Source organism: Lygodium microphyllum, chromosome 2, assembly GCF_053477565.2.
Source record: "Lygodium microphyllum isolate KBCC chromosome 2, Lygodium_microphyllum_v1.1.10, whole genome shotgun sequence".
NCBI lineage: Eukaryota > Viridiplantae > Streptophyta > Polypodiopsida > Schizaeales > Lygodiaceae > Lygodium > Lygodium microphyllum.
In genome coordinates this window covers 191,214,210-191,239,218 of record NC_141136.1, presented here as the reverse complement: position 1 = coordinate 191,239,218, position 25,009 = coordinate 191,214,210, and the positions used below count along the sequence as shown (strand labels likewise).

The 25,009-nt window shown below is 34.9% G+C and overlaps 1 protein-coding gene across 1 annotated transcript in view; it reads right to left on the bottom strand.

The window, feature by feature from the left end:
- LOC148040751 (diacylglycerol kinase 3-like) overlaps positions 1–25,009 on the bottom strand; it is a 90,349-nt gene that overhangs the window by 16,776 nt on the left and 48,564 nt on the right. Inside the window, exons 6-11 of the mRNA XM_087664878.1 lie at positions 22,597–22,672; positions 14,975–15,057; positions 14,755–14,825; positions 14,377–14,454; positions 14,196–14,271; positions 13,799–13,915 (exon numbers count right to left, since the gene is read on the bottom strand). Of these exons, the coding sequence (XP_087521004.1) occupies positions 13,799–13,915; positions 14,196–14,271; positions 14,377–14,454; positions 14,755–14,825; positions 14,975–15,057; positions 22,597–22,672 (501 nt within the window). The remainder of the gene's footprint in view (positions 1–13,798; positions 13,916–14,195; positions 14,272–14,376; positions 14,455–14,754; positions 14,826–14,974; positions 15,058–22,596; positions 22,673–25,009) is intronic.

Sequence of the window (25,009 nt, the reverse complement as noted above, 5' to 3'; positions counted from 1 at the left end):
TCATCATAAGAGTGATATTTTGTAGTGTAGTAGAACATAATTTTCACTTGCCAAGCATATTAAGAGAAATCTTAGTATACTATAAGCGCAATCAATGGAAACACTATTATACTATAAGCACATATGTTACTTTAAAAAAAAAAAAAAACCTTAGAGTTTATGTCATTTACATTTGTTGATGACAAGGATATCCTTGATTATTTTCTAATGCTACACATGAGATTGCACATTACAACTCAAGGGGTGCACCTAAAAAAATGCAAGTATACCATATGCGATCAACAAAAGGGCTATTTTATTTCATAAGATATACAATATTACATTTACAAAAGGGGAATTTGATTATACTTAAAAAAATAATGAGAAAAATAGGTTATTTTGTTACCTTATAACATGTAAGTAAAGGGTATTCTTCAATACCCTTTGAATGCAAGTCATATGGACCATTTCTTATAGGTGCATCACCCAACATTGCATTAAGAATTAGCACAACCACTATTTAAAGAAATGAATTGATCATTTTCCACTACAAAATGAGCATTCATATTTAATTCATCTAAGTCCCTATATAGTAAGCCTTTGTTTTTCGACTATTAAAGCAAGTTCAATAGAGCAACCATGTCTATTAGGGACTTTCTATGTAATTTAACAACCCTTGGTGAAGAAAATCATTTGCAAATGCATCACTTATGAAATTATAGGGAGTAAATGATATAACTTATGTTTTGCATCAACAAACATGACATCTATAATCATAAGACTAATTATTTTGACTCCATGGCATCGTCATTGTGTATGACATTGCTTCTTCTATTTAGTTTTGATGCATTGGTAAGTGGGGATCTCATAATGTTTAGGAGTGAAGAGCACACCTAAATGCATAGCACGAACATCCTATACAATGTGTTGATTTTATTGCAAGTGGAGATTTGATAATAATTTGTATTGATTGTAGTTTTCAAAGTATATATTTTGATATTGATGTGATAGATGTATGGAAAACTAGGTAAGATGTGTTGTAGCTAGTTTTTAATATTGATGGTAGGTGGATTAAAAATTAAGTAAGATGTGGTGTAGGAAATAACTAGTCTTTGATTATGCATAAGGGGGAATCTTTCAAGGTCTTACATGCCCTCACCTAAGATTTTTATGCTAGTAAATTAAGACTCCAAGGAGAAATGAATTGAGTAAACTAAACAATGATAAGATGGACAATGGTCTTTTGAATGTGAGAGGAACAATCTAGTGTTACGTTTTATAGAGGCTTGAAGGAATTGAGTGAGGAATGGAAAGCTTCCTTTATGAAAGAGGAACATTTCATGGTTTCATTTCTACAAGTAGATCATCCGTTTAGATATATAATTTTGAAGTTTATGTTCCCATAAGAAAGATGAAAGTTTCTTTGAACTAAAGATAAGGTCAATTTTGCTATGGAGGGAGGTGCTGATGCTAGAAATGGCTCTTTTAAGACTTGCTTATTTTCCTATATACGGTAAGTTTTATACTTGGATGTTGTCATTTTGAGGTTGTATTATACATGAATGTTTGCACAATACTTCTTTTATGAGGCAATGGATGATGCTAATTGAATAAATAGCTTTTTTGGGGGACTAAGTATGAGTTGTGGTGCATTGGTAGATGATGTTGATAGGATGAAGAGTCTCCCGATGGTTCTTGAAGTTGTTAACACATTCAATGGCCTAAGGTGTGCAACGCCCCTAAACAATACTAGTGTTTTTGGATGTAACTAGATCAAATTGCGGGATTATAAGTGCTTAAATTTTTTTTGATATTTTAATTCATACCATTACATGAATCTTGGATTAGATAACTACATGGGAAGTAGGTTCCTTTGAAGGAATATGAGTGCTACGTTGGATCATAACCTTTCTTTAGAAGTAGGTTCATTGAAAGAAATGTAAATGTTTTTTTACATTCTATCTAAATGTTTCTTTTTTTTCAAATGATGGTATCAGATGTCTTGATTTGAGTGCTGGTGGGTATTCTAAGAGAGAGTCTTAATAGACCCTTTCATTGAATTTTTTCTTGAGCATTCAATCTCTTTATTAATTGCTTTTTATTTGATTCCATCTTCTAAGTATCATATGAAAATTCTTCAATTGATTTGAGATGATCATTTTCATTGAATTTTTCTATGGTTTGCAAATAAGGACTGGTTAGTGAAAAAGGTTGATCTCTAAGCTTGGCTTAACAATTTGGGCTACATGCTTAAATCAAAAGGTTTGGATTGGAATGAAAGGAAATGAGCTAGATTATTTGAAGGTGTTAGAATATTTGCCATGGTTACAAATATTGGGCTAGAAAGAGATCGCTTTCTCTTCATGTTCAAAAAATTAGAGGATTAACTAAAATGGGTTTAAACATTTGTCCAAAAGAAGGACTAAATTTCTCAATCTTGTTGTATCTCTATCCATTTTGCAAAAGAGACATTATCGCTAGTAAAAGATGGAGTCTCAAGTTGACAAGTTGATTGAAGATGTTGAAAATTTTGGTAAAGTAGCAATGATGAATAAATAGAGAGAAAAGTATTGAAATATTTGGATAATTGTTTTTGGATGCAAGTTATTTCTTATGTTCTACCATGAACACTCATTAGGCCAGGTACTGTATGATTTTGCTAAATTAATTGAAGGATAACATAGGCAATAAGAAACAATTGACTAACACAAATGGACTTTTTACTTTTTGAAGGGTTGAAGCAAAATGTGTAACTACTTGTTTTAGAGGCTTCAAGAGGAGTAAATAAGGTAAGTTTTTCTTTTTTGGAAAAGAAAACAAATGTGTGATTCTAGGCCATATCAAGATTCAAAAATTATATTTGCTCTCTTTTTCCTTATGCCAAAGATGTTGATGTGGAAAAGGCTCATTGATATCTTTCATTCTTTGTGCTAACTAATATGTTAAAATATAGAAATACTTTTTTGTTGTTTTTTCTTACAAGAGAGGCATTATTACAAGAAAGACTCTTTGAATCCTTTCTTCTTTACTTTAGAGAATAATAGGTCACCATCATTTTAGGCAACATTCCACATAGATATAGAATACAATAGCCATAAAACAATAGCGTTAATCATGTTTAAATAACTACATAGAACTTTTTTATAGATTCATTGATCTATTAAGCTTATTTTTGGGGATGTATCATGTCTCTTGGGGGTTGATTGTATCTTGGACATCATCACATTTGATCCCTGAAAGGAAAAAGTCACCAATCCTTGATAGACATGGTATTAGGATGCTTTTTTGTTGCTTGATTCTTTGATAAAGCATAGTCTAACAAGGTTTTTATTTGCAAACAAGTTTGCTTAATGAGAATAGAGCATTTCACACATGTAGCATACCTAGATACTAGTTCTTGACCTTGAGGATGAAGCAAATTTGTATTTGTAAACAAAGTTTCTTGAATGAGAATAGAGGTTTTCATGCATGTGCCATGCCTAGATACTACTTGTTGACCTTGAGGATAAAGCAATAGTAGCACCAACTTACTGGAGATTTCAATTTCTTGGGAGAAATGAGTGCATAATGGACATTATCATTAGTGAAGGTTCAAATCATAATTTCCTTATTAATGATTCTTATACCCAGAGATTGGGTAACCTAAGATTGTGTCAACCAATGGTGATATCAACCCTTATGATGGTAAAGAATATTCACAACGAGGGAAAAGAAAGATAATGATGACCATGGAAACAAAAATTGTACTTGCACTCTTCTATAAACTATCTAACCATGAATTTATTGGGAAAAAGTACCACTCGGCTACATTTCAAGGCTTAAACCAATTTCCCTATGGGGGGCTATTATGCAAAAGAGTATACTTGACACTCCAGTTGTAACTTGGATTATTAGGCTTTTAGTTAGGGCAACCACAATAAGGAGGATGTCCAAGATTAACTTCCTCGAGTACCATTTAACGAAGATTATTTTAACCTCCATGATGATAATCATCAAGGAGGAGAGTAAATAGAATGATTAATCTCTATAGAAGATGGATCACTAATCTATGATTTGTAAAATATTACACGGCGCAGCAAACAGAATCTGAGAAAGAGATAGAGAGTACACAACAGATAAGAGGAGAATCAGTAAATTCTTTAACTCCAAACAACTGATACAAAGATGGCTCTGTCCACCCGTGCGCTTCCACTGTGTGAAGCTTAGATGGCGATCTAGACAGAAGATAGGTGAAGAGCTTAAGGCTAGCTGGAACAACAACTCTGACTGGGTGAAAGATGAGTGTATGATGGCTGCGAAGGGGTTTAGCTTTTATAGCCCGCGAAGGTCGTTAGGTCAGCCTGCTGACCGACCTACCATATGAGCCTCCACTAGTCGGCCAGGGAATATTCCAGGGAATATTCCCTTTACCATCGGGCCGGGGGCCACGCAACTCAATGCAATGTGCCTCGAGTTGCTACCAGCTTAACCACTCCGTCTAACCCAAAGATTAGACCCACAACAGTCACCTTTTTGCCATCCGGTCACATAGACCTCATCTGATATACAAGTCAGGACTCAACCAATGTCCGGGCTCACATTTGGCTTCTCCTCATAATGGGGGCCTTACAACTTTGAGCACCATGGATCATTGGTAGCACCTAATGAGGGTGGGGCATTGATCATATCTAACATGATTATTGCCTAAGGACCTCCTGCACATAGGGGTGACTATGAAGCTAACCTCATTAGACAAAGAGTCCCTTAGCAAGTGATGACATAATCAAAAGGAAAGAAATTTGAAGCAAATAGTTGAATAAGTAACAAAACAAAATGTAGTTTCCCTTAAAGAATAAATACAATATTGGTTGCTAGGTCAAACCCCAAAAATGAGATGCTACTAAAGCAGAAACCCATATATCAAGCTAATTCCTTACCTATGACACCACTTTACAACAAATAAAGAAACCAAAGGCATAAACAATGACTGAGAGAAGGATCTACAAGAATCAACAAAGTGCTACAAATCAAGAATAACTTGACCAACTAGGGGATTCAAACAAGAAAAATGTATGAAACATTTGGCTCTTAGAATCCATACCCTTACTAGATTAATAAATCCAAATCTTGAAAATATATATATTTATCATGGCTAAAGATATAGTTTAGTATAAAAGGAAAAGAACAATCATATGTTTTAAATAATTTATTAACATGATTCATTGTGGGTATAATGAGACCATGACTAAGATAACATGGGTAATCTTGTCAATTAAGTGCAAGCAACATGAGCATATCTATTAAAGCACCTACAAGTACTTGAAGATTTTCTCAAGGACATGCTTGAAGGTTTTCTCAATGGATTGAGCTAATTTGATCCTTCGGAAAAAAGAAAGTATACAATTCAACTGAGGATTCAGGGATTAGTGAGATCTAGGAAAATGGAAAAATCTAAGTATCCATCCTTGGAAAAATGGTATACATATGGAATGGAGCTAGCACAAATAGAAGAGCTAAACACAATTTATAATATGATCTTATCTATGTAGACCTAAATTAGGGTACATAAGAGATAAAAGAGATCATAAGAGTGTGAATGATATAGAGTATAGAAGAGTAATGAAAAAGATTTTAAATTTTGATTCTATGTACATAGCCCCAAAAAGTTAAGGAGAGGGCTGAGAGGTGAGAGAAAAAAGAGCAAAAGAGAGAGAGAAAAGAGGAGAGATATAGAGTGATGAGGAGAGAGAAATACTAGAAAGATAGAAAAGAAGAGAGAGAAGCCATGAAAGCTGAGTGCCAACAAAAGTGAGATGAGAGACAGTAATTATATATTGATAAAATATGCCAAAAATTACATGTGTCACATCTTTTATACCGATGTCTGTGTGAAAAAGTATTATTAATCATCTCTCTCACTAACACATGTATTCCTAGCTTCTTACAATCCATTCCTGCCCAAAGGTTTTTGTCCACAAAAACAAATTTACAATGGCAAAGAAGGATGGATGAAATAGAGTACTACTTTGATTTTAGCTTTACAAAATATGGGAAATGGATCAAGTAATAAATAGTTATTTGCTAAAATGAATACATAAAGGAAAGCCACTTTCATTTATATAATCTAGATGCCTTAAGAAGGAATTGGAGCCTTCAAATCTTTAAGAAATAGACTTTGTAAAGAATAGACAGCTTGTTGTTAAAAAAAAGGACGTGCGCAAGAAAACTGTCATAACTTTTGATAGAAGTATCCAAATAGGGTGTGCCACATATCAAAATGTAGCTATTGAAGAGTAATTTTGTCCCATATAGGTGGAAAATTTCTTAAAATTAAGCATAGTAAAATATATTCTAAAATAGACTACTGTCCAGACCTTGTTTAGAGTGCAATTGGCTCCCATGTGACTGTGTCTCAATCGCCAATGCATCTTGTAGATAGGAAACTCATCCAAAATGGAATCTAGCCTCCAAGAAGCTTCCTTAAGTGGTAAACCCTTCCACTTGATCAAATACTCAATGATAGAGTGAGAACAAAGCTTCATTTCACACTGACCAATAACCTCCTCAAGAATGTAGTAAATAAGTCATTCTTCATCCATAGGAGATAGCTCATAAACTATTTTCACCTGGGTACTATAAAGGGTTTGAGCTTACTAGCATGAAATGCATTATTAATGTGAGTGGAAGAGGAAAGTTCCAATCAATATGTTAAGTCTTCAATACACTTCAAGATCGTATAGGGCCCATAGAATGTGTGAGCAAGTTTGTTGCTAGAGCCATCCTTTAGAGTAGAATATTGAGACTTGGGTACTTTCAAGAGAATTAATTCTCCCTCCTCGAAATCCAAGAATCAACTCATCTCATCAACATATGCCTTCATTTGATCTTGAGGTTTTCTAAGATTCATCTTACATTGTTGAAGAAGGGCTTTCATTCTTTCCAATCCTTCCTTACCATGAGGGTTAATCTTCTCACTAAAAATATTTGTGGGTAAGGGCATCTTGTAGCCCTCCATAGCCTCAAAGGGTGAAACTCCAATGATAGCATGAGTGAAGTTATTATAGGCAAACTCAACAAAATGCAACCATGAATCCCACACATTGTGTACATCATGATAGAATGGCAAAGGTAAGTCTCCAACCACTTATTAACCCTTTCTGGGGCTGACCACCAATTTGTGGATGATAAGTTGTAGAAGGAGCCAATCTAGTATCCATGAAGCTAAATACCACCTACCAAAAGTTACTCATGAACTTGGTATCCCTATCATGAATAATCACATCCACTAATCCATGTAATCTAAAGATATGCTCCATGAACTTACTAGTCACTTGTGAAGTAGTGATCTGAGCCTTGGTAGGAATGAAATGGGCTACCTTAATGAGTCTATCCACTACCACATAAATGCTATTCCAACCCTTTTTGGTATAATAGGTAGACCATTAATGAAATCCATGGTAATATATGTCCATTTTTCTTCTAGAATAGGCAATGGCTGCAACAAACCACCTAGCTTATGGGTGCTATCCTTACTCTGCTTGTTGCTGACAAGGCATACACTTAATGATATAGTCATTAACATCTTTCCATAATCCTTTCTAGTGAAAGATCTTGCTAATTTTATCATAGGTCTTAAACACTCCAAAGTGTCTAGTTATGGGAGAAGAATGCAACTTCTCAATAATTTTCAGCCTAAAAGAAGAAGTAGAGGGAATAACAATCTTTCCATTAAGCCAAATGAGGCTATTTTTAAGCTGATAATATGAGAGGAGATTGAGCGAGTAAGGAAATACTTCAGGATCCTCTGATCACTTTGAACTCTAAACTGACTCCCATACAAATAATGGTACCATACCTTTATCATATGTAAAATAGTCAATATCTCATGGTCATATACATTCATAACCATCTCTTTATCTATAAGCTTAAGGCTTTCAAAGGCAATAACTCCGTGCTCTTGTAGGAAAACAACCCTTTATGCCATGACCACTTGCATCACACTCTATGGTAAACTCTCTAGGAAATCCAAGCATAGTAGAATAGGAGGAGAAGTAAGTGCATCCTAAAAGAAAGCTTCCTTCTTAAACTTGTTAGTCAAAGGAGCTGCTACAGCTGCAGAATTGGTTGAAGCTACTATCTACAAGTGCATCCCAAAAGAATGCTTCCCTCTTAAATCTATTAGTCTCAAAGGAGCTACTACAATCATATAATTCTTAATAAATCTATGATAGAATAGGATAGGCCAAGAAACCCTCTAAGTGAAGTAGTGGTGATAGGTGTTGGGGAAATCTTTGACACTGCACCTTCTTAGGATCAATATGTATCCATGCTCATTGATAATATGACCCAACTACTCCACTTCAATCTACATGAAAGAGCACTTCTTCTCCTAAGCAAAGAATTTGTGATATCTCAACACATCAAAAACCTTCCTCATATGCTATAAATGGTATTAATAGAGTCTTGCTATAAATCAATATGTCATCAAAGAAGACTAAGACAAACTGAAAGAGAAAAGGCTACAAAATCTTATTCATCAAACTCTGCATAGTAGTTGGAACATTAGTAAGCTTGAATGGCATCAATGGGAAATGGAATAGCCCATGATCAATCCTAAAGGTAGTTTTAACTTCATCAACCTCTCTCATATGGATATGATGATATCTAGACCTCAAATCAATCTTGGTAAAGAATCTAGCCTCCTTGAGCTCATCAAGAAAATAATCAACTCTAGGAATTTGATACTTGTTCTTCACTATGATCTTGTTTAGATCCTTGTAATCAATGCCAATGTTGAAGAATCCATCTTTCTTTTTCACTAACAAGACCCCAGAGATGCATAAGGTGAAGAAACTAGGCTCAAGAAATCCCATCTATAAAATCTCCTTAATTTTCTTGGCTACTTCCTTACACTCACATTTTGACAATCTATAGGGTGGCTTATTGACTAGCTTTGAATAAGGCTCAAAATCAATAGGGTCATCCACTACTCTCTTAGGAGGTAATGAAGTAGATACTTTAAACAAGTCCATGAACTCCTTAAGTAGAGCTTTCAAAGCTGGATGCTTTGCTAAATTATTGGATTGATCTTCTACCTCTTTATGTAGGTGTAAAACAAAACTCTATGAGTGTGATTTTTGTACTCCTCCTTGAGTTTTTTAATGGTAATAAGCTAAAAATCAGATTTACTTGGGATTCCCTATAGATGGATAGGCTACCCATCAATGGAAATCTCCATGTACAACTAGGAGAAATCCATATTAGAAATCTTCCCTAAAGTCATCAACCAATCAGGCCAACACCAAGGTCAATGAACTCCATGTTCCTTTGATCGATTTCCTTCTACAACTACTATGTCTTCTTCACCACCTCACATAATTTTTCTTAATGTGTAGTTGCCTTAGAGATCTCCTTGAGTTCCCTTCCACTTCACAAAGTAACAACTTACTCTCCTCTCAAACTACATTATAGAGTCTTCCTTCACATGCATCTTCATCTTCATCTCCATGCCAAATTCTCCTTCCACACCTCCTCAGGAGATCTCATATCCTTATATAGGCTTTTGGAAACATGATTTTCTTGTAGAATAAATATTAATGCTTTCTTTTATTTTCATGGAGCACCTTCTCTAAATAGTGTGCTCAATTTTAAATTAATAAATGGCTTCATTATCCTCTTTTTTTAAAGAAGTGATTTTAACTATTAAAATTTTCCATTTTAGTCTCCATTGTTGGTTAGTTTAATATAGTTTGAAAGGTTCCCTCAATGAATCTTGAGTTCATTGAAGAAATTATATGAGTTTTCCATAGGGTCAATGTCTTTCTAAAGATGTATTCATAACCTTTAATATTCGATTTTAAACACTAATACCATTAATTCATCAAATGCCAATAAGTATCCTTAATCTAGAAGTGCCCATTATTGACCTCAATGGCCCCAAGATTCCATGAGCACATGTGGTCGTGCTTTAAGCCTCTATGATTTCCTACTTTTAGTCGCTTATCAGCATGATACACATATGTCAATTTCCATCATTAGGTGATACATTTTCCACTTTAATATTGGCCTCCAAAACCTTTCAAGTTTCAAGTTTTAATACAACTTCGAACAACATATGCATTGCAAGTGAACTCCAAGTATAGGATAGTAGCCAACATGCAAATCTTAGGATATATTTACTCACCAACTAAATAGTCTCCACTTTTTGCCCTTCTTCCTATCAATTTTCAACTTGTGATGATGCTTTCCCCACCAATTTTGAAGTATTGAGCGTCAACCATTTACAATGGTCACAGAGAAACCCTGGATATTATGTGATAAGTAGTCATAGACCTAGGTGAAACCCTACTAATCATGGGAGAAACTTCATGGAAAACTCTCTTATAATAAGGAACATCAAGAAACCTAATTGCTAAAACTTTCTAGATCCTTGTTGTCTTTTGGCATAATACTAATTCCAATGGCCTCCCTAATGGCTTGCATAAGTACTATCATCACACTTCTTTGTCGTCTCTTTTATTGATCAAGTAGAACATTGCACATCCCCAATGACTAGTGCTTCTCCATCAAACCTTACAACTCAACTCCTAGTATTCCACATCTAGAGTGCATGCTACTCCATGCTATATTTGACAAAGAGAGCCAAGATATTGACACTCATCTAGGAGAGAAAAAATATGTTTACCACTTTTCAAATTTTCCAAAAATGACAATTGCTAAAAGTAGCAACTGTTAAAAATAGTAGCTTATCGCAAATTACAAAAATAAGTAGAAAAGACCAAGGCAAGGTAAATGAATTCTTGAAATGATTATTTTTTTAAAAAAATCAAGCTTCGGTGGGCAGTTTTGAATAGAGATCGATAATTGATTTTATTTTTTTGTGTTTGTGAGATTTAGTGGTAGTTCTAAAGAAACTAGTAACAAATAAAGAACACCTACTGTAAAATTAGAGCATCATGATCACTTCCATGCAATTTGTATTAATCTATGGGTAAAATATGTAAAGTCTACGAAACCTCAATGAATGTACGAGTATGATTGTAAGTAGCAAGATAAGCATGTACACAAAGTCTACTTTTTGTGAGCAAGAACAAAGACCTATGAGAAGCAAGTATCATTATAAGTAGCAAGATAAACCTATATATAAAATCTATTTTTTGTGAGCAAGAGAAAAGACCTATGAGTATTATAATGCACAAAGACATGGAAAAAACGTTATCCATGCACACCCACATAATCTCATTCTCCGATTTGCAAACTTTGGAGAGATCTTCTTCCCTAATCTTGTACTCCTTCTTCCAACCTTCATAGCTTGAGAGAGAGAGAGAGAGAGAGAGAGAGAGAGAGAGAGAGAGAGAGAGAGAGAGAGAGAGAGAGAGAGAGAGAGAGAGAGAGAGAGAGAGAGAGAGAGAGAGAGAGAGAGAGAGAGAGAGAGAGAGGATTGATTTGTGAGTGTGTGTGTGTGTGTGTGTGGGTGTGCATGTGCATGTGCATGTGTGTGTGCGTGTGTGTGTGCGTGTGCGTGTGCATGTGTATACCCATAAGGTAGAGAGTATGGGAGAGTGTTTATTTGTGTATGTGCATGTGTGTTTGTGTTTGGGTGTGTGCGCATGAGGTAGAGAGTATGGGACAGTGAGAATGATTGGGAGATAAATCCACCACCATCATCCTTTCTTCTTCTTCGTCTTTTCCTCTTTCACTAGTAGATACTAGAAGGATAGACTAAGGATGATGAGTGGAAGTAGAATCATTTTCCATTATTTGTGTACTCAAGATCATCAAACCATTGTATTTTTTCTTATAAGTTTAGACTACAACATGTGATCTTGAGATAATATTAAGTTCTTTTATTTTTGTTTGAATTTTCTTTGATTCCATATAATGCTTTTGAGATAAGAGTAAAGAGATTAGAGATGGTTCAAAGTTGGAGAATGATCCATCTATTTGAGTAGCAAATCAATAATTTGAGAGTGGAGAATGCATGAAAGAATATGAATCTATCACATCCTTATTCTTAAGCTAGAGTTAGGTATAAGATAGAGAAATTGATTGATAATCAAGTTGGTAATGTGCATGAGCATAGTAGATGGGTTGACATTGATGGAGGTTGCTAATGGGACATGTAACAAAGGTTAGTCAAAAAATTTGTGCACGTCTACTTCATGAGCAAGGTAAAATTTTTCTCTTGACTCACCCATGTCATGATGCAAGAAAATTCTAATTTCATGTGATCTTCCAACAAGGGGATATGATTTCACCCTCTAGATATGAATCCAAGTGTCATTTGAAACACTTTAAATAAACAATTTCTGTATCTTTTGACCATGAAAAGTTTAAACTTACCTATAAACTATCTTTGGGTACTCACCTTTCATCTTAGAAAATTAATGTGATATTCACTCTTGTGGGTCCAATTCTTCTAAAATAGATTATTATTATCATTAGGCATGAATACTAAAAATGCAATATTGCTAGTAGATATCTCTTCTAGGAATGAGTTGTAACATAATCTCTCGATAGTTGCTAGAATTTTGCTCTTCATCAAGAGCACAAATATTTACATGCTAAGAAGAATGGGAAGATATACCCTAGTAAACCATTTACATATTGGGAACACTTTTGGGGCTCATGGGAGGAGAAATCTATTGACATTCATGCATAAGTGTTCGATGTTAATCCTTATAGCATTTCATGCTATTGTTTTTTATCATCTAGATAAATGAAGTATATATTTTTAGCAATGATTCCCTACACTTTGGGCTTTGTGGTAACAACTTGATTATCATAATTGACAAAACAAAGATATTGGGATTCTAAATATGTATGGACATACCATCTATGGAAGTAAAATCCAAGTCCCATGCTCCTAACATGCTTATGGATTTTAATAGCTAACCTATAATCAAGCAAGATTTTGTCTAGAGATAGGGGGCATTATAGATGTGAAATTATGTTTTGGACAAAAAGAGGGGTCTAAGATAGACCTTAGCTGGAGTTAGCATCTTCCATAAATCTTGCTAGTAATAATATTGCTCGATATAAACTCAAGAAATAAACTCCAACAACACTAGGAAGTGTATAGGACACCATGCATTTCTATCTATAGGCATTGTTAGTGTTTTGAGTTTGAAATGGGATAGGCCTCTTACTTTTGACGGTGATGAAAATATATTTTTCCAATGAGAGACTCAATAGTTGAAGTATATTTGTTAATAAAAATCATCTTGTAAAGTAAGTGATTTTCTATAGACATAGAGATTTAAATGTGATTTCAATGTGCACTTGGATTCTTAATGTGTGAGAAGAAGATCTAATTCTTGGGTTTTAGGTAGGCTTGGATCAAAAACAAATAATTGTTTTGCATTGGATTAAAAGTATTCCAATGGAGCAATTTCCACCTTTCTCTTGTAATTAGAGCTTTAGTGTGCAATGCAATATAGTAAATTCAAAGGTAAATCATTATTAAATGAATACATAGTTAAGATGATGACATTACCATGGCGCTATGGGATCAAGAACACTCATTTTGGTAAATTTTAACATGACATGAGTTCAGGGGAACTCATATTGACGATTATGAAAGTCCTTACCAATTTTGGTATTCTTACTAGGATTCACACATTTTTATCATGGAAAACTTGGGTTGATCATACAAATGGGTTTCAAATATTTCATTTTTTGAGAGACTTTAATCAATATCTTGGACAAGGAATATAGTCAATACTTTATAATTGTTTAAACTATGAGATTGATCAATAACATCAATGAGTATTTAAAATAAATAATCAAATTTGTTGAATTTTCAGCATGAAATCTAAAAGATCTATACAACAAACATCACCTGTGCAAATCGTATTGCTGAACGAAGCTTTAGGAGAAGTAGGAGTGCATGCCAACCATCTGTTGCACCAACAATCTCTAGTAAGCCATCATCTGACCTTGGCTCCACAAAACCATTCTGCAACCAGCATGCATATCAAGTTAAGGTGGTGCACTACGAAAATGTAGGGTACAAAAGACAACATAGAGTTAAGGAAAAAGGGTGATATAAAAACTATCCACCAAACTGATTCAACAAACTAGCTATACCTCATCTTATGGATGTCAGCATGGGTATTGCTCACCACTATAACTTGGTGGTGGAGTATGAAAATGTAGGGTACAAGACAACACAATACAAAAAGAAAATGTGCATAGATTAACTACCCACCAAACTACTTTAGCAAACTTAGGTATACCTCATCTTGTGGGTGTCCCCATGGATCTTGCCCACCACCATAACTTCTAATGTTTAATATCATAATTGTTTGCATGCTACAAAAACCATAAAAGAAAATTTATGTAATGTATTTTTGGCACAATAATAAACTTGATCTTTTGTTGTGAATATATAAAGTTGTAGGAACATTTTGAACATACTTTGATGGTAGTTCCACTAGCTCCCAAGTGCTAATTAAAGTCTTTTTTACAAAGACTTGTGCAACATTATGCAAGAATCTAATAAAATAAAACCTCAATGTGTGTTAATAACAATATGATATTCCATGACAACATGTATTATGTGGAAAAGGAAAAAGAATGATTTTGAACATAGTTACACTTTTGTAAAGCACATCTAGTATCACAAAATTATTTTCAATGGTAATAAAGGATGATCCAAAAAAAAAATCTAGTACATCTATAAGTTCAAAGCTATAGTTATGGAATTCCTTATAAGTTGTCTAAACCAAAATGAAATTTCTTAATAGAAAACAACTATAAGTTGTCCAAACCAAATGTAAGAATATTGAATTTCACCTTTGCGGGGAGCCGATTGAACTTTTTGTGCAAAACCAACCTTCCTTGCACGTTAGGGTACCATAGCCTATCTGTGGCATAGGTAGATAGTTACAAAGGAGTTCATGTATGCCACAAAATCAAGAGCAGGATAAACATGTAAAACAAGATGAAGATCTAGAAATAGAAAAGTGCCTTTCAACATATATTGATATATTTGTGAAGAAGTATGGCTACTTACTTTACCCAATATAGGACCTCTAACCATGTTAGGCCTCTCTCTCCTTAATTGGTTAAATGCATAAGCCACTTGAGCATACATTCCTGTTATAAGAAAAAAAATATCACATTCAATTATATTTTTTATCCATTAAAGTAGATTATAATGCACTTTTATATCCCTTTTAAGGGTGAGGAGGTTCTCAACCAATTGAGTTGATTTAAATGAACCTATCATTAATCATCACACTATTTAGAGTTTGTAACATCCAAGATTATATGGTGCTTTGGCTCATGGTAGATGTAGTTTTTTAATGCAATGTCCAAACGTGCATATATTATTTTATGTGCAAACATAGCCTATGATATACAAAATGAGAGTTGCTATAAGAGTTATTGATTAGAAGATTAGAAAAACAAAGTTTATATTGGACCAACCAACATAGTAGATAAATTAGTAAAAATCAAGAAAAAGTGATATAATGTTGATAGGAGAAGGAGGTCATGGTGTAAAGTTAGTGTGCTAATCTAATGGCCTATTTAGAACATTTATGTGCCCATAAAATATTTGGAAACTCCCTACATTTGAGTTGGCCAAAAAAGAAGTATTTGAATGTTCAAGAATGAGAAAAAAAAAAGATGTATCTTCTATTTTTTTGTTCAAGATATCTATTTGCATTATGCTTCTTTTGTGGAACATGTATTTTTACTATTCTTGGTAAGGTTCTAGCATCACATATAAAAGAAAAAAATGAGCTCATTAAGCCACAATTAACCACACAAATGGTTCTTCAAAATCTATGCACACTACATGTAAGTTTAGTGTGGGAGGTGCTCATAATTGTAAAATACTAGACTCACTAAGATTAAAAGCTATCTTAGTATTTGCACATGATGAAAAATTAAGTTATATAAATTCATCACACAACTCATGTAGCTTCTTGTGACTAATGCCATTGAAACCCAATAGAGGCATGCAAGATGTATTTAAAAATCATACCATGTGAATACTTCATTAATGATGTAAATTTTCCATTACTTAGTTTATTTTAATGTGCGTATACATTCCAAGGAAAATTGATTTATGTTGCATATTTTTTTATAAAAATACTAGCTCTAATTATAAAATTGACTCTCATTATGAAGATAATTATTATTATTAATGAGTTATTATATGCGAGTTCATGGAAGAAAGACTTGGGAGACCCTCCCAAGACTAGCTTATTAAAACTATGTTTGTAGTATAGAACAACAAAAAGAACTAGCCTAGTGGATAGTCAGTTGTGGCAGTTAAGAGCACTTGGGTGATGACACTGCTGGGATGGGTGACCTCCCGGAAAGTTTTTTCTACAAGCTAATGGGAGCTTCTCACGTGCAACCAACGGCGCCAACAAAGCCTACATACCCCTTGCCAAGTATGCCAAGGCCAAGATGCCAAGGTCTATGCCTTAATTGCCGCCTTGGAGTGACAGCCACCCGATGACGCGCCACACGGTGCTCGCCCATATATTTGTAATTTTTATCTTTACACTACAAAATGGAGCTTCCTCTCTGAGTCATCAATTATGTCATTAAAAGCGCGAAAAGAAAGCATTCTCTCTTTGTTATCGATGATGTTATCGAAAAACGCTAAAAAAGCAACATCCTCTCTTTTACCCCTTGCAAAACTGTAAATTGAGGGCTTGGGGATGACCAGGGAGGGGGAACAAGAGAAATCTTAACAAGGACGAGACGCTGATTGAGAAGGATGAGACTCTATTCCATGAGACGAAGAGACGTCATTCCATTCAACCCAATGAAGGGGATACACAAAAGGTCTCTCATCCTCTTCTACTCTAATCCGAGAAGAGAAGACACTGAAAAACTCTATCATATTCTATCAATCTAGTTAGAAGTCATACCTCTACTCTTGTCCCCCTATTCTATCTACTAGAGAGAGAGAAGTTTTGCTCTCCATGAGGCAATAAGAACCATTTGCAAGGCCTACATCATTGAATCCCACAATAACCATCATAATCATCCAAATTCTTACACCCTTGCCAACCGGTATTACTGCCATGTTCTTCTTCTTCTACAAATCATATTTCCATCATGGCCCCGAAGAAAAAGAATTCAAAAGAAAAAATCGCAAATGACCCTACCAACATGGAAGCAACTGTTGGAATTGCACGGGAGTCACTAATGAAGTCACGGGTGCAGATAACAACCCTTTACCAATTTTGATAACATAGGTTTTTTTCTAAAAATTTCTATCCAAATTCAATAGAAATAAGATAAGTCTCTTAAGAAATGCTGCGATCTTAGAGTATTCACTTGATAAATTATTAGAAAATTTGATAGGCTAGAAACTGTTAGAAAAACTACGAAATTATAGAACTCAAGAGAAATCATGATGAATTTTTGAAGATGGATTAGTCAAGGATAAGTCTAATCTAGAAGATTTGATAGAAGATTTTAAGACCAAAAATATCTTTAAGTTAAAGAAACTGACTTAAGGCCAAGAAACTTGGTTACAAGAATAAACCTTAAACTGGGAAGTTAGAGACCCCAAAATCTAGATACCCTTAGTTAAATTCCAAGGGGAAGAGTTGATCATGTGAAATTCAAGTATCGATTGCTACTAGATTAATCGTCACTTGAAAGTTGCATGGTTGATTAAAGTCATAACTGCTTGAAGACATCAATCTTGTTTGTGATTTTCTAGATTAGATCGTGATTGAATTAAATATTGGAATAGACAAAAATTAAGGAGCCCTATACCTCCCCCAAGGATAGGTGCTAAACCCCCATACCAAGAAGGGATGTTTTTTTTACCGCCGTGGAAGCATGGACCGACTCTGATGGCAAGAGGTATCCCAGTAGGGATCGTATTAAATAGGAGGTGGTTAAGGTGCCAATGGGGGCTCTACACCTAGGAACTACTTGGTCCCTTATATGGCCCAAGTTCTACTTGGGACACCTAAAAACGCTAGCTATAGGTGGATTTGATCTTGGTGACATGCAAATGCGTTGGATGAGGCAGTACGTGAAATTGTAAATTTTCTCCTGTATGGGTGGGAGAACGCACATTATGGAACATAATCAATGAATTTTTTTAATTCTGATTGTATGTCCATGAGTAAATTACACAAACAAAAAATTGTGCATAAAAGGATTTTTTTTAATTAATGAAGTTTTTTTTATATGTTCCATGTAATGTGGTAGGTAATTAGACAACTAATAACTTCCACAGAGGGAAGGGGGTGGGACGAATCCAGTCCTATGATGGCAAGGTGGTTTCGATTAGTCGAGAGGTTTCCCCAAAAACAAATGCTAGGAAGAAACTCTAGGAAGGGTCGATTCGCTGACTTACCTAGGGTTTGGTCTCAAAACCCAAACTATAAATTATCTTAGGGGAAAGGTACGGGTACTATGCCAAAGCACTGCAAGGGATTTCATAAATCCTGGAAAAAAATGTTGTACTCCATGAACCAAGGGTAATGGCAATTGCTCCTTCCAGACAAGAAGCCTCTCAAAGGACACCTCTGGATATGAGCTAGTTGCTGATAGGTGACTATTAGGTCAATTAGGAACTTTCAAGTCGATCCTCCATGGGCAACGACAGGACGCTTCCCCTATGGGGTAGACCTAGAGTTATAGATCATTCTTGTTAGAGTACGGATGGCAATGGTTGGAAGGTAAACTCTAGGCAACTACTAAAATGTTACTTGTCACATAATAAAGGTGAGTACATTACAGATGATGCCCATATGGGATTATGTTTCCATGTTACTACTTAAAAGGCATTGTCACATGGTGATGGATGAAACTTAAGAATTAGCAATGTTTGTAGAAAGCTAATTGTGTGAATTTCTTGGCCTTTTAATATTGGGATTTGAGGAAAAAAAAAATGAAAAATTTAGACTATTATTTTCCTCCAAGAAATTTATGATGTTTACTTAACAAATAGACACTATGCAATAGGAATGAGTGGTGGGGTGAAGATGTAGGTTACACATCTCAATGTCGTTATAATAGTAGATCTTTTCAAAAGAGTATAAATATAGGCAGTGTTAAGCAAGAGAGGGGTTTTTGGACATGAAAATGGGTTGGAAAGGGAGAGCATCAAAAGATAACACTAAAAGAAGTAATTTGTAAGAAAGAGTTTGACAGTTTGTAAGAAAAGTATTGCAGACTCATTTGATGACATTTTTAAGATGGTAAGGTTGTCCATACCATAGAGCTCAAAGTCAACTCTCTTGTTAGGTTTTCTCATTTGGGTTTTTGGTCTTTCTAATTTTAATAAGTTCGACTTTATAAGTTAGCATCCATGGGACTTGCTAAGAGGTAGAATTAAACAATGCCTATCTAATAATTTGCACTCTAGTAGGCTATGACTATCTAATGGATTGCACTCTAGTAGGCTATGACTATATAAGATTTGCACTTTAGGCTACTTGGAAGGTAAATTGTATTGTATCCTAATACTCTAGCCTATTGTGTTAGGGTTACTTGTAAATATTTCCATAGGCATCTCATTCTTCTTATCAAGTCTTGTATGTGACCTTAGGTGATCTTGCAATATCCTATTTTCTTGCACCTTCTATGTATATTCTTTTATCCATGGCATTAGTCATGGATTCAAATAATTGAGTCAATTGGTCTCAAGAAATTGGCAATATTGATTGAGCATAATCATCAAATTCATCCTTACCTATTGTGTTGTATTAGGGTTACTTGTAGATGAAATTAATTGAGTGCCTAAGGTAATGGTAATCTTATAAATAGACTTGGACTATACAAATGTATATGGGCCTTCATATGGGAACATGCTACCTTGACATAGAATGAGAGCATAAAATTGTGGACATGAAAGTTGAAAGCTAAGAAAAATCGTGACATGTAACTAAATTCTTATCGCTTTATTTCCTACAATGGAAGGGATAAAACTTTTAAATCAATTTTCAGTATGAGATGATATAAGACATTGGGAAAAAACAAAGCCAATTTGGCATGTTTACATCTGACATGCTAGGTCAGCTTGATGTAGCATGTCCCACTTGCTAGATAGTGTTTGACCATTTTGAATATTTATGTTGTCATCATAGCAAATAGTTTATAGTATATTTACTTTGCATCATATCAAATGCTTCATAATATAGCTAATTTTCATCACTTGCCTCCTTCTTTGAAAGTTATTTTCTAGGGTTTTCCATGGTAGACTATCAAGAGAACTAATGAAAAAAAATCCCTCTTTCACATGCAAGACATATTGATTGTTGAATCATTCTTATCTTTACATATCTATTATATAACTTCTAAAAAATATCTCATACACCCTTTGCATCCATAATATAGAAGATCATGTTATTAGCCAAATGCTATAATGAATGTTGTCTAATGAATGCCAAATACTATAATGAATCCACTTTCACTATCTAACAACTACAACTACATGCAAAAAGGCCTAGAGGAAATATGGGTTTGGTAAGGAATGGATAAGGAAGAAGTGGTAGGGAGGCAAGGGTAGCTAGAGTTAGGTCACTTCAAGTAATTAAGCTTGTGTATTACTCTTATGAGATGAGGTCATTCAAAATTACTAAGCTTGTATTACCTCTTGTGAGGGACACCAAACATATTATTCATGACTATAGTGCCAATTGTTGGGAGGATATAAGGACTCCCCCTAATAGTATGATTGAAAGATCTTCCACTTCCACAAGGTTAGTATCAAGAACGTGCATCATGTTGGCCACCTTATCTTTATCTTGGCAATATAAGTGTTGGAAATTTTATTTATCTTGGAAATATAGGTGTTGGAAATTGTATGGAGTGTCATGTGAGTGCATGTTGAAGGCATCAACCATTTAAATCATCTTATAACTCTACACATAGAAAAGCTACAACCACATCTCATCACCCTTGCTTTGCAACAATGGCATGATTGCAATGAAGAACACATAGAAACACAAGTAACAGGGTTGTAATGGCATCAATGTAAGAAGTAGAGGCATCAAAATGTGTGGAGTTTGAAAATGTGCAACCTCTTTCAAACAATGGGCATATTTAATAGCACCATACTGGAGCCAAATCAAATTGACATCCATAGCACTATCTTTGGCCACCTCATTCAATTTGGTGTTTTTTAAGTTACTAAAACATTTTCCACTTGAATATTACAATAAAATCGTAATAGAATTCCATTGATTAGCTTTAAAAAAGTGCAAAGCTAGAAAGTGGCATCTTGGTATTTGTGAAATGATCCAATGTGGATCACATCTCATCACTCTTCAAGTTCTTGTATGAAAAACATCCAAGCTCTAAAAAGTAGAAGTAATTGTCAAACTAACTTTGATTTGTACTATGAGATATCACCGTTCATGGTCAAAAAGGAATACTCTCAATATGCATTCAAAATTCAAGATCCTAGCCAATGCTATCAACACCATTACAAGATACATGGATTAGCTTAGGGAACCTTAGCTCTATCTTATAGGGAGAACTAGGGACAATCCTAGGACCATCTAATCTCAAACTCAAGGGAACCACTTGGTAGCCACAAGAGAGTGCACACTACTTCAATTTCAATACTTGAATCATAGCTATCAATGCCTTTATCATTGTCAAGTGCTTCATGTCCATTGATGTGCTCCTTAAAAAGAGAACTCATTGCATTCTAACCTATGATAGGGCTTCACATCCTCCAATTATTTAATTTAATCAAGGTTTGAAAAGCTACAAAATTTATTGAGTCTACCCATCCATAAATGAAATTCATCTAAGTCAAGGTCTTCCATGTCCCACCCAACACATGTAGCTAATTCTAGTGGGTTAAACATGTTATATGAATGCATTGTGTGAACATATAAAACTAAATTCCCATTTAATATTATACCATTATTGAAGAATAATCCAAGAATTCCCTTAGAAAACAATGAAAAATAAGAAATTAATATCACTTTCATATTAACTAATATTAGATCATTATGCCTTCACCAAGAATAAGGCCTTCTAACCATGGTTAGACACATGAGAAAAATTTATTTTATCCTTTGACATAGGGATGTTTTTGCAATCATAATCTTGCTAAGCTTCCCTATACATTGAGAACTTATAAACTCAAGATGTGCTAACATACTATTTTAGGATGTGCTCATGCATGCCAAGAAGTTTGCAAAATATTACATCTTGGAAAATAAACCCTCATTAATCATTAACCCTCAGTTAACCATCAAGTAAAAGAAGCCTCACCTAGCCAATAATAAAAAGAACCTAATATCCAACTTCATGCTTGAATAAATATATGAGAAAACCTAGAGGAAGGATGAGTTTTTATTATTGTGTCAATACTTCTCTATGTCATTATTTCTTTCTTCTTCAAAGGAGAAATATATTGGGAAATGTGTATCAATATGTCACAATTATGAATATAGAATAGTATTATCCAAATGAATAGGATGACAAGACCAAAGTAGAAATCCTAGACTAGATGATGCAATCCTTGAAAAAAGAGCTTTATTAATATGTTCTAATGGACACCTTGAAATCCATCCATATAGACATTAACTTATTGTGTAAAATCCAGTAGGCTATGTATAAAAAATTTCAGAAAAAGAACGCATAAGCTATTAAAATCTACATTTGAAAAGAGGTATTGAAGAGTACCAATGCTCAAACAGATAAAGAAACGTCCTTCAAAGGATGGCATCATATCACTTTCCAAACTTTTAGAGTTTGCACTCTGCAAATGAACTCATCTAAACAATGGTCATAAAATAAGAAAACAAGAAAAATCAAGATTACTTGGTGGATCATAAGTATTATGGCGCATCATTGAAGGTTCAAAAAACTTAAAAGGAACTCCATGAACACTTATTACTTTATTACAAAGTGGTTTTCTTTTTTAGTTAAAGAAATAAGTTGGAATTAAAAAATCCTTTAGTTATTTGGAGAAATGTAGACTATACTAGATATATGAGATTAACTAACAATCTTGCCTTCATAGTAGTTCTAGTTTTAATCTTATGAGTTGCAAGACTTGTGCCCTCTATAGCTTAAAAACTTGTATAACATATGAAACCTCACTTTTATTTACACTGAATGTTGAACAAAAAATCAAAAGATCAAGGAACTCAAATCTTTGATCTTCTATATTTGTAAGAGATTGAGATCATGTCAAGTCAATAAAAACTAATAATGTGACAAAGCCTAGAGATTCCTCAAGATATCTAAGGAACCTTGGATGAGATTATGTACAAGGTCATCATTGACCTTCCACAAAGAGAGAGAACATTTGAAATGCAAAACTAGAACAATCAAGCATTGCACCATAATTATTAAGTGTTTACAAACCAAAATTGAAGATTGCACCAATAAAAAAGAAACTACAATGTGATTTCATTCTTCATTTGATCAATGAAAGACTACTCTAATCATCATTAGGAGATTTCTGTCACATCATTTTTGCACTAGCTTCCACACAACAATGAGATTTTGAACATCCGTGTGACTCAATATTGTTGATTCTTCCTCATGAATATTCAAATCTCCTAAGCTACTTATTATGATTAATACTTAGTAACTCTAAGGTCATGAAAAGATCAACATCTTTCATAGCTCAATGAAGAGGATGCCACAATCCTAAGTTAGACTCACAATCCCTAGTCAGAATTAAATTCCAAATATATATTCTAATACCAAATGTTTTTCTTACATTGAAAAAACAAAATTTCTATAACAAAAAAGTGACTAAGAAGACATCGAATTTTAGGAAGCAGAAAGTTGACTTGCATCATTCACTTTGAGGGGAATCTTTTATTATTCAATCCAAGTTTTGAACTAGCTACTACCAAACCACAAATAGTGCAAGCTCTAAAACAACTCATTCAGCTACTACTTCAACCTCACCTACACAACTCTTTGCACAACATGTAATGTGTCCCATAGTATTATCCAGGACACGTCTTAGCAGTCCATCAGAAAGGATGTCTAGAAAGCTCCGCCCGGCACTCCCATGGAATGTTACGCGTTTTGCGATCTAGTTCTTCCCGCGTTTGCCACGTAGCGGAAGTATCCTGGCCGTTCCCACTTAGGATCGACCAAAAATTAGGGTTTTCCTAATGGGTCATCAGCTAACAGCAACTAGCGTCAGACCCGAGCGAACTACTTTACGCAGAAACGCCAGGTCCGAAGCGGATTCACGCTGCACTTGGTTCAAGGAGAATGGGAAACGAGAGGGATGCAAAGCTCAACCTCTCTGCCATAAGGCATAGTCCCATTCCGTTCCCCTAAAACAGCGTAAATCGGGTAAGACGTAACTCTAGGTCATCGTTCTCGTTATTCTTTTTGATGATGATGAGCATTCCGCTGTTCTTCGAGATTTTTGAGAAAAGTTCCCGGCTAACCGGGACCACCCAACCGTAGGATGGATCCATGGCCCATCCTCCGCACTTTCCTCGGTTTGTTTTAGTTATGTAATTATCTAACACATTAATTTGACATATAACAATCAGCTTCTTTAATTAACCTTGTTAAGCACTGGTTCCTTCACGTAATCTTATCACGTGACATAGAAAAAAACAACATCAAGTAAGTTCTTTTAACATTTCATCATTTTATCTTTGAAATACAAGGAGTTCCGCCCATAGGCTTGTCCACAATCTGCCCGAAGGCTAACCAGTAATCTCCAGGGATCACTATTCCAAGCTTCCGCCCGTCAACTAGTATGCGGGCCTCGAGATCCAATCCCGAGTCACGTTAGCCTCTTGTGCAGGACCCGGAAGGCGAGGGATTTACGACCAGAGCCCCCCCTGGCACCCAAGCGTCCTCCTACTCCAAGTAGAGCTTAACAAAAAGACCTCTCGCGGGGGGTTCGGTCCACGTTCCCGGCGCGGTCAACAACCCCCTTGGTTAGGGTCAGGCAGGCAGTCGGGGGTAACTGAAGCTGCCTCTCCCTTCAGGCCTTTAACCTGAAGTATAGGTACTTTATTTAATTTGTAATTCATACTTAAAATAGAGCCCTAAAATCTCTGGCAAGCACAAACATTTCCATTAATCAACCCAGTTGTATGGCAAACTG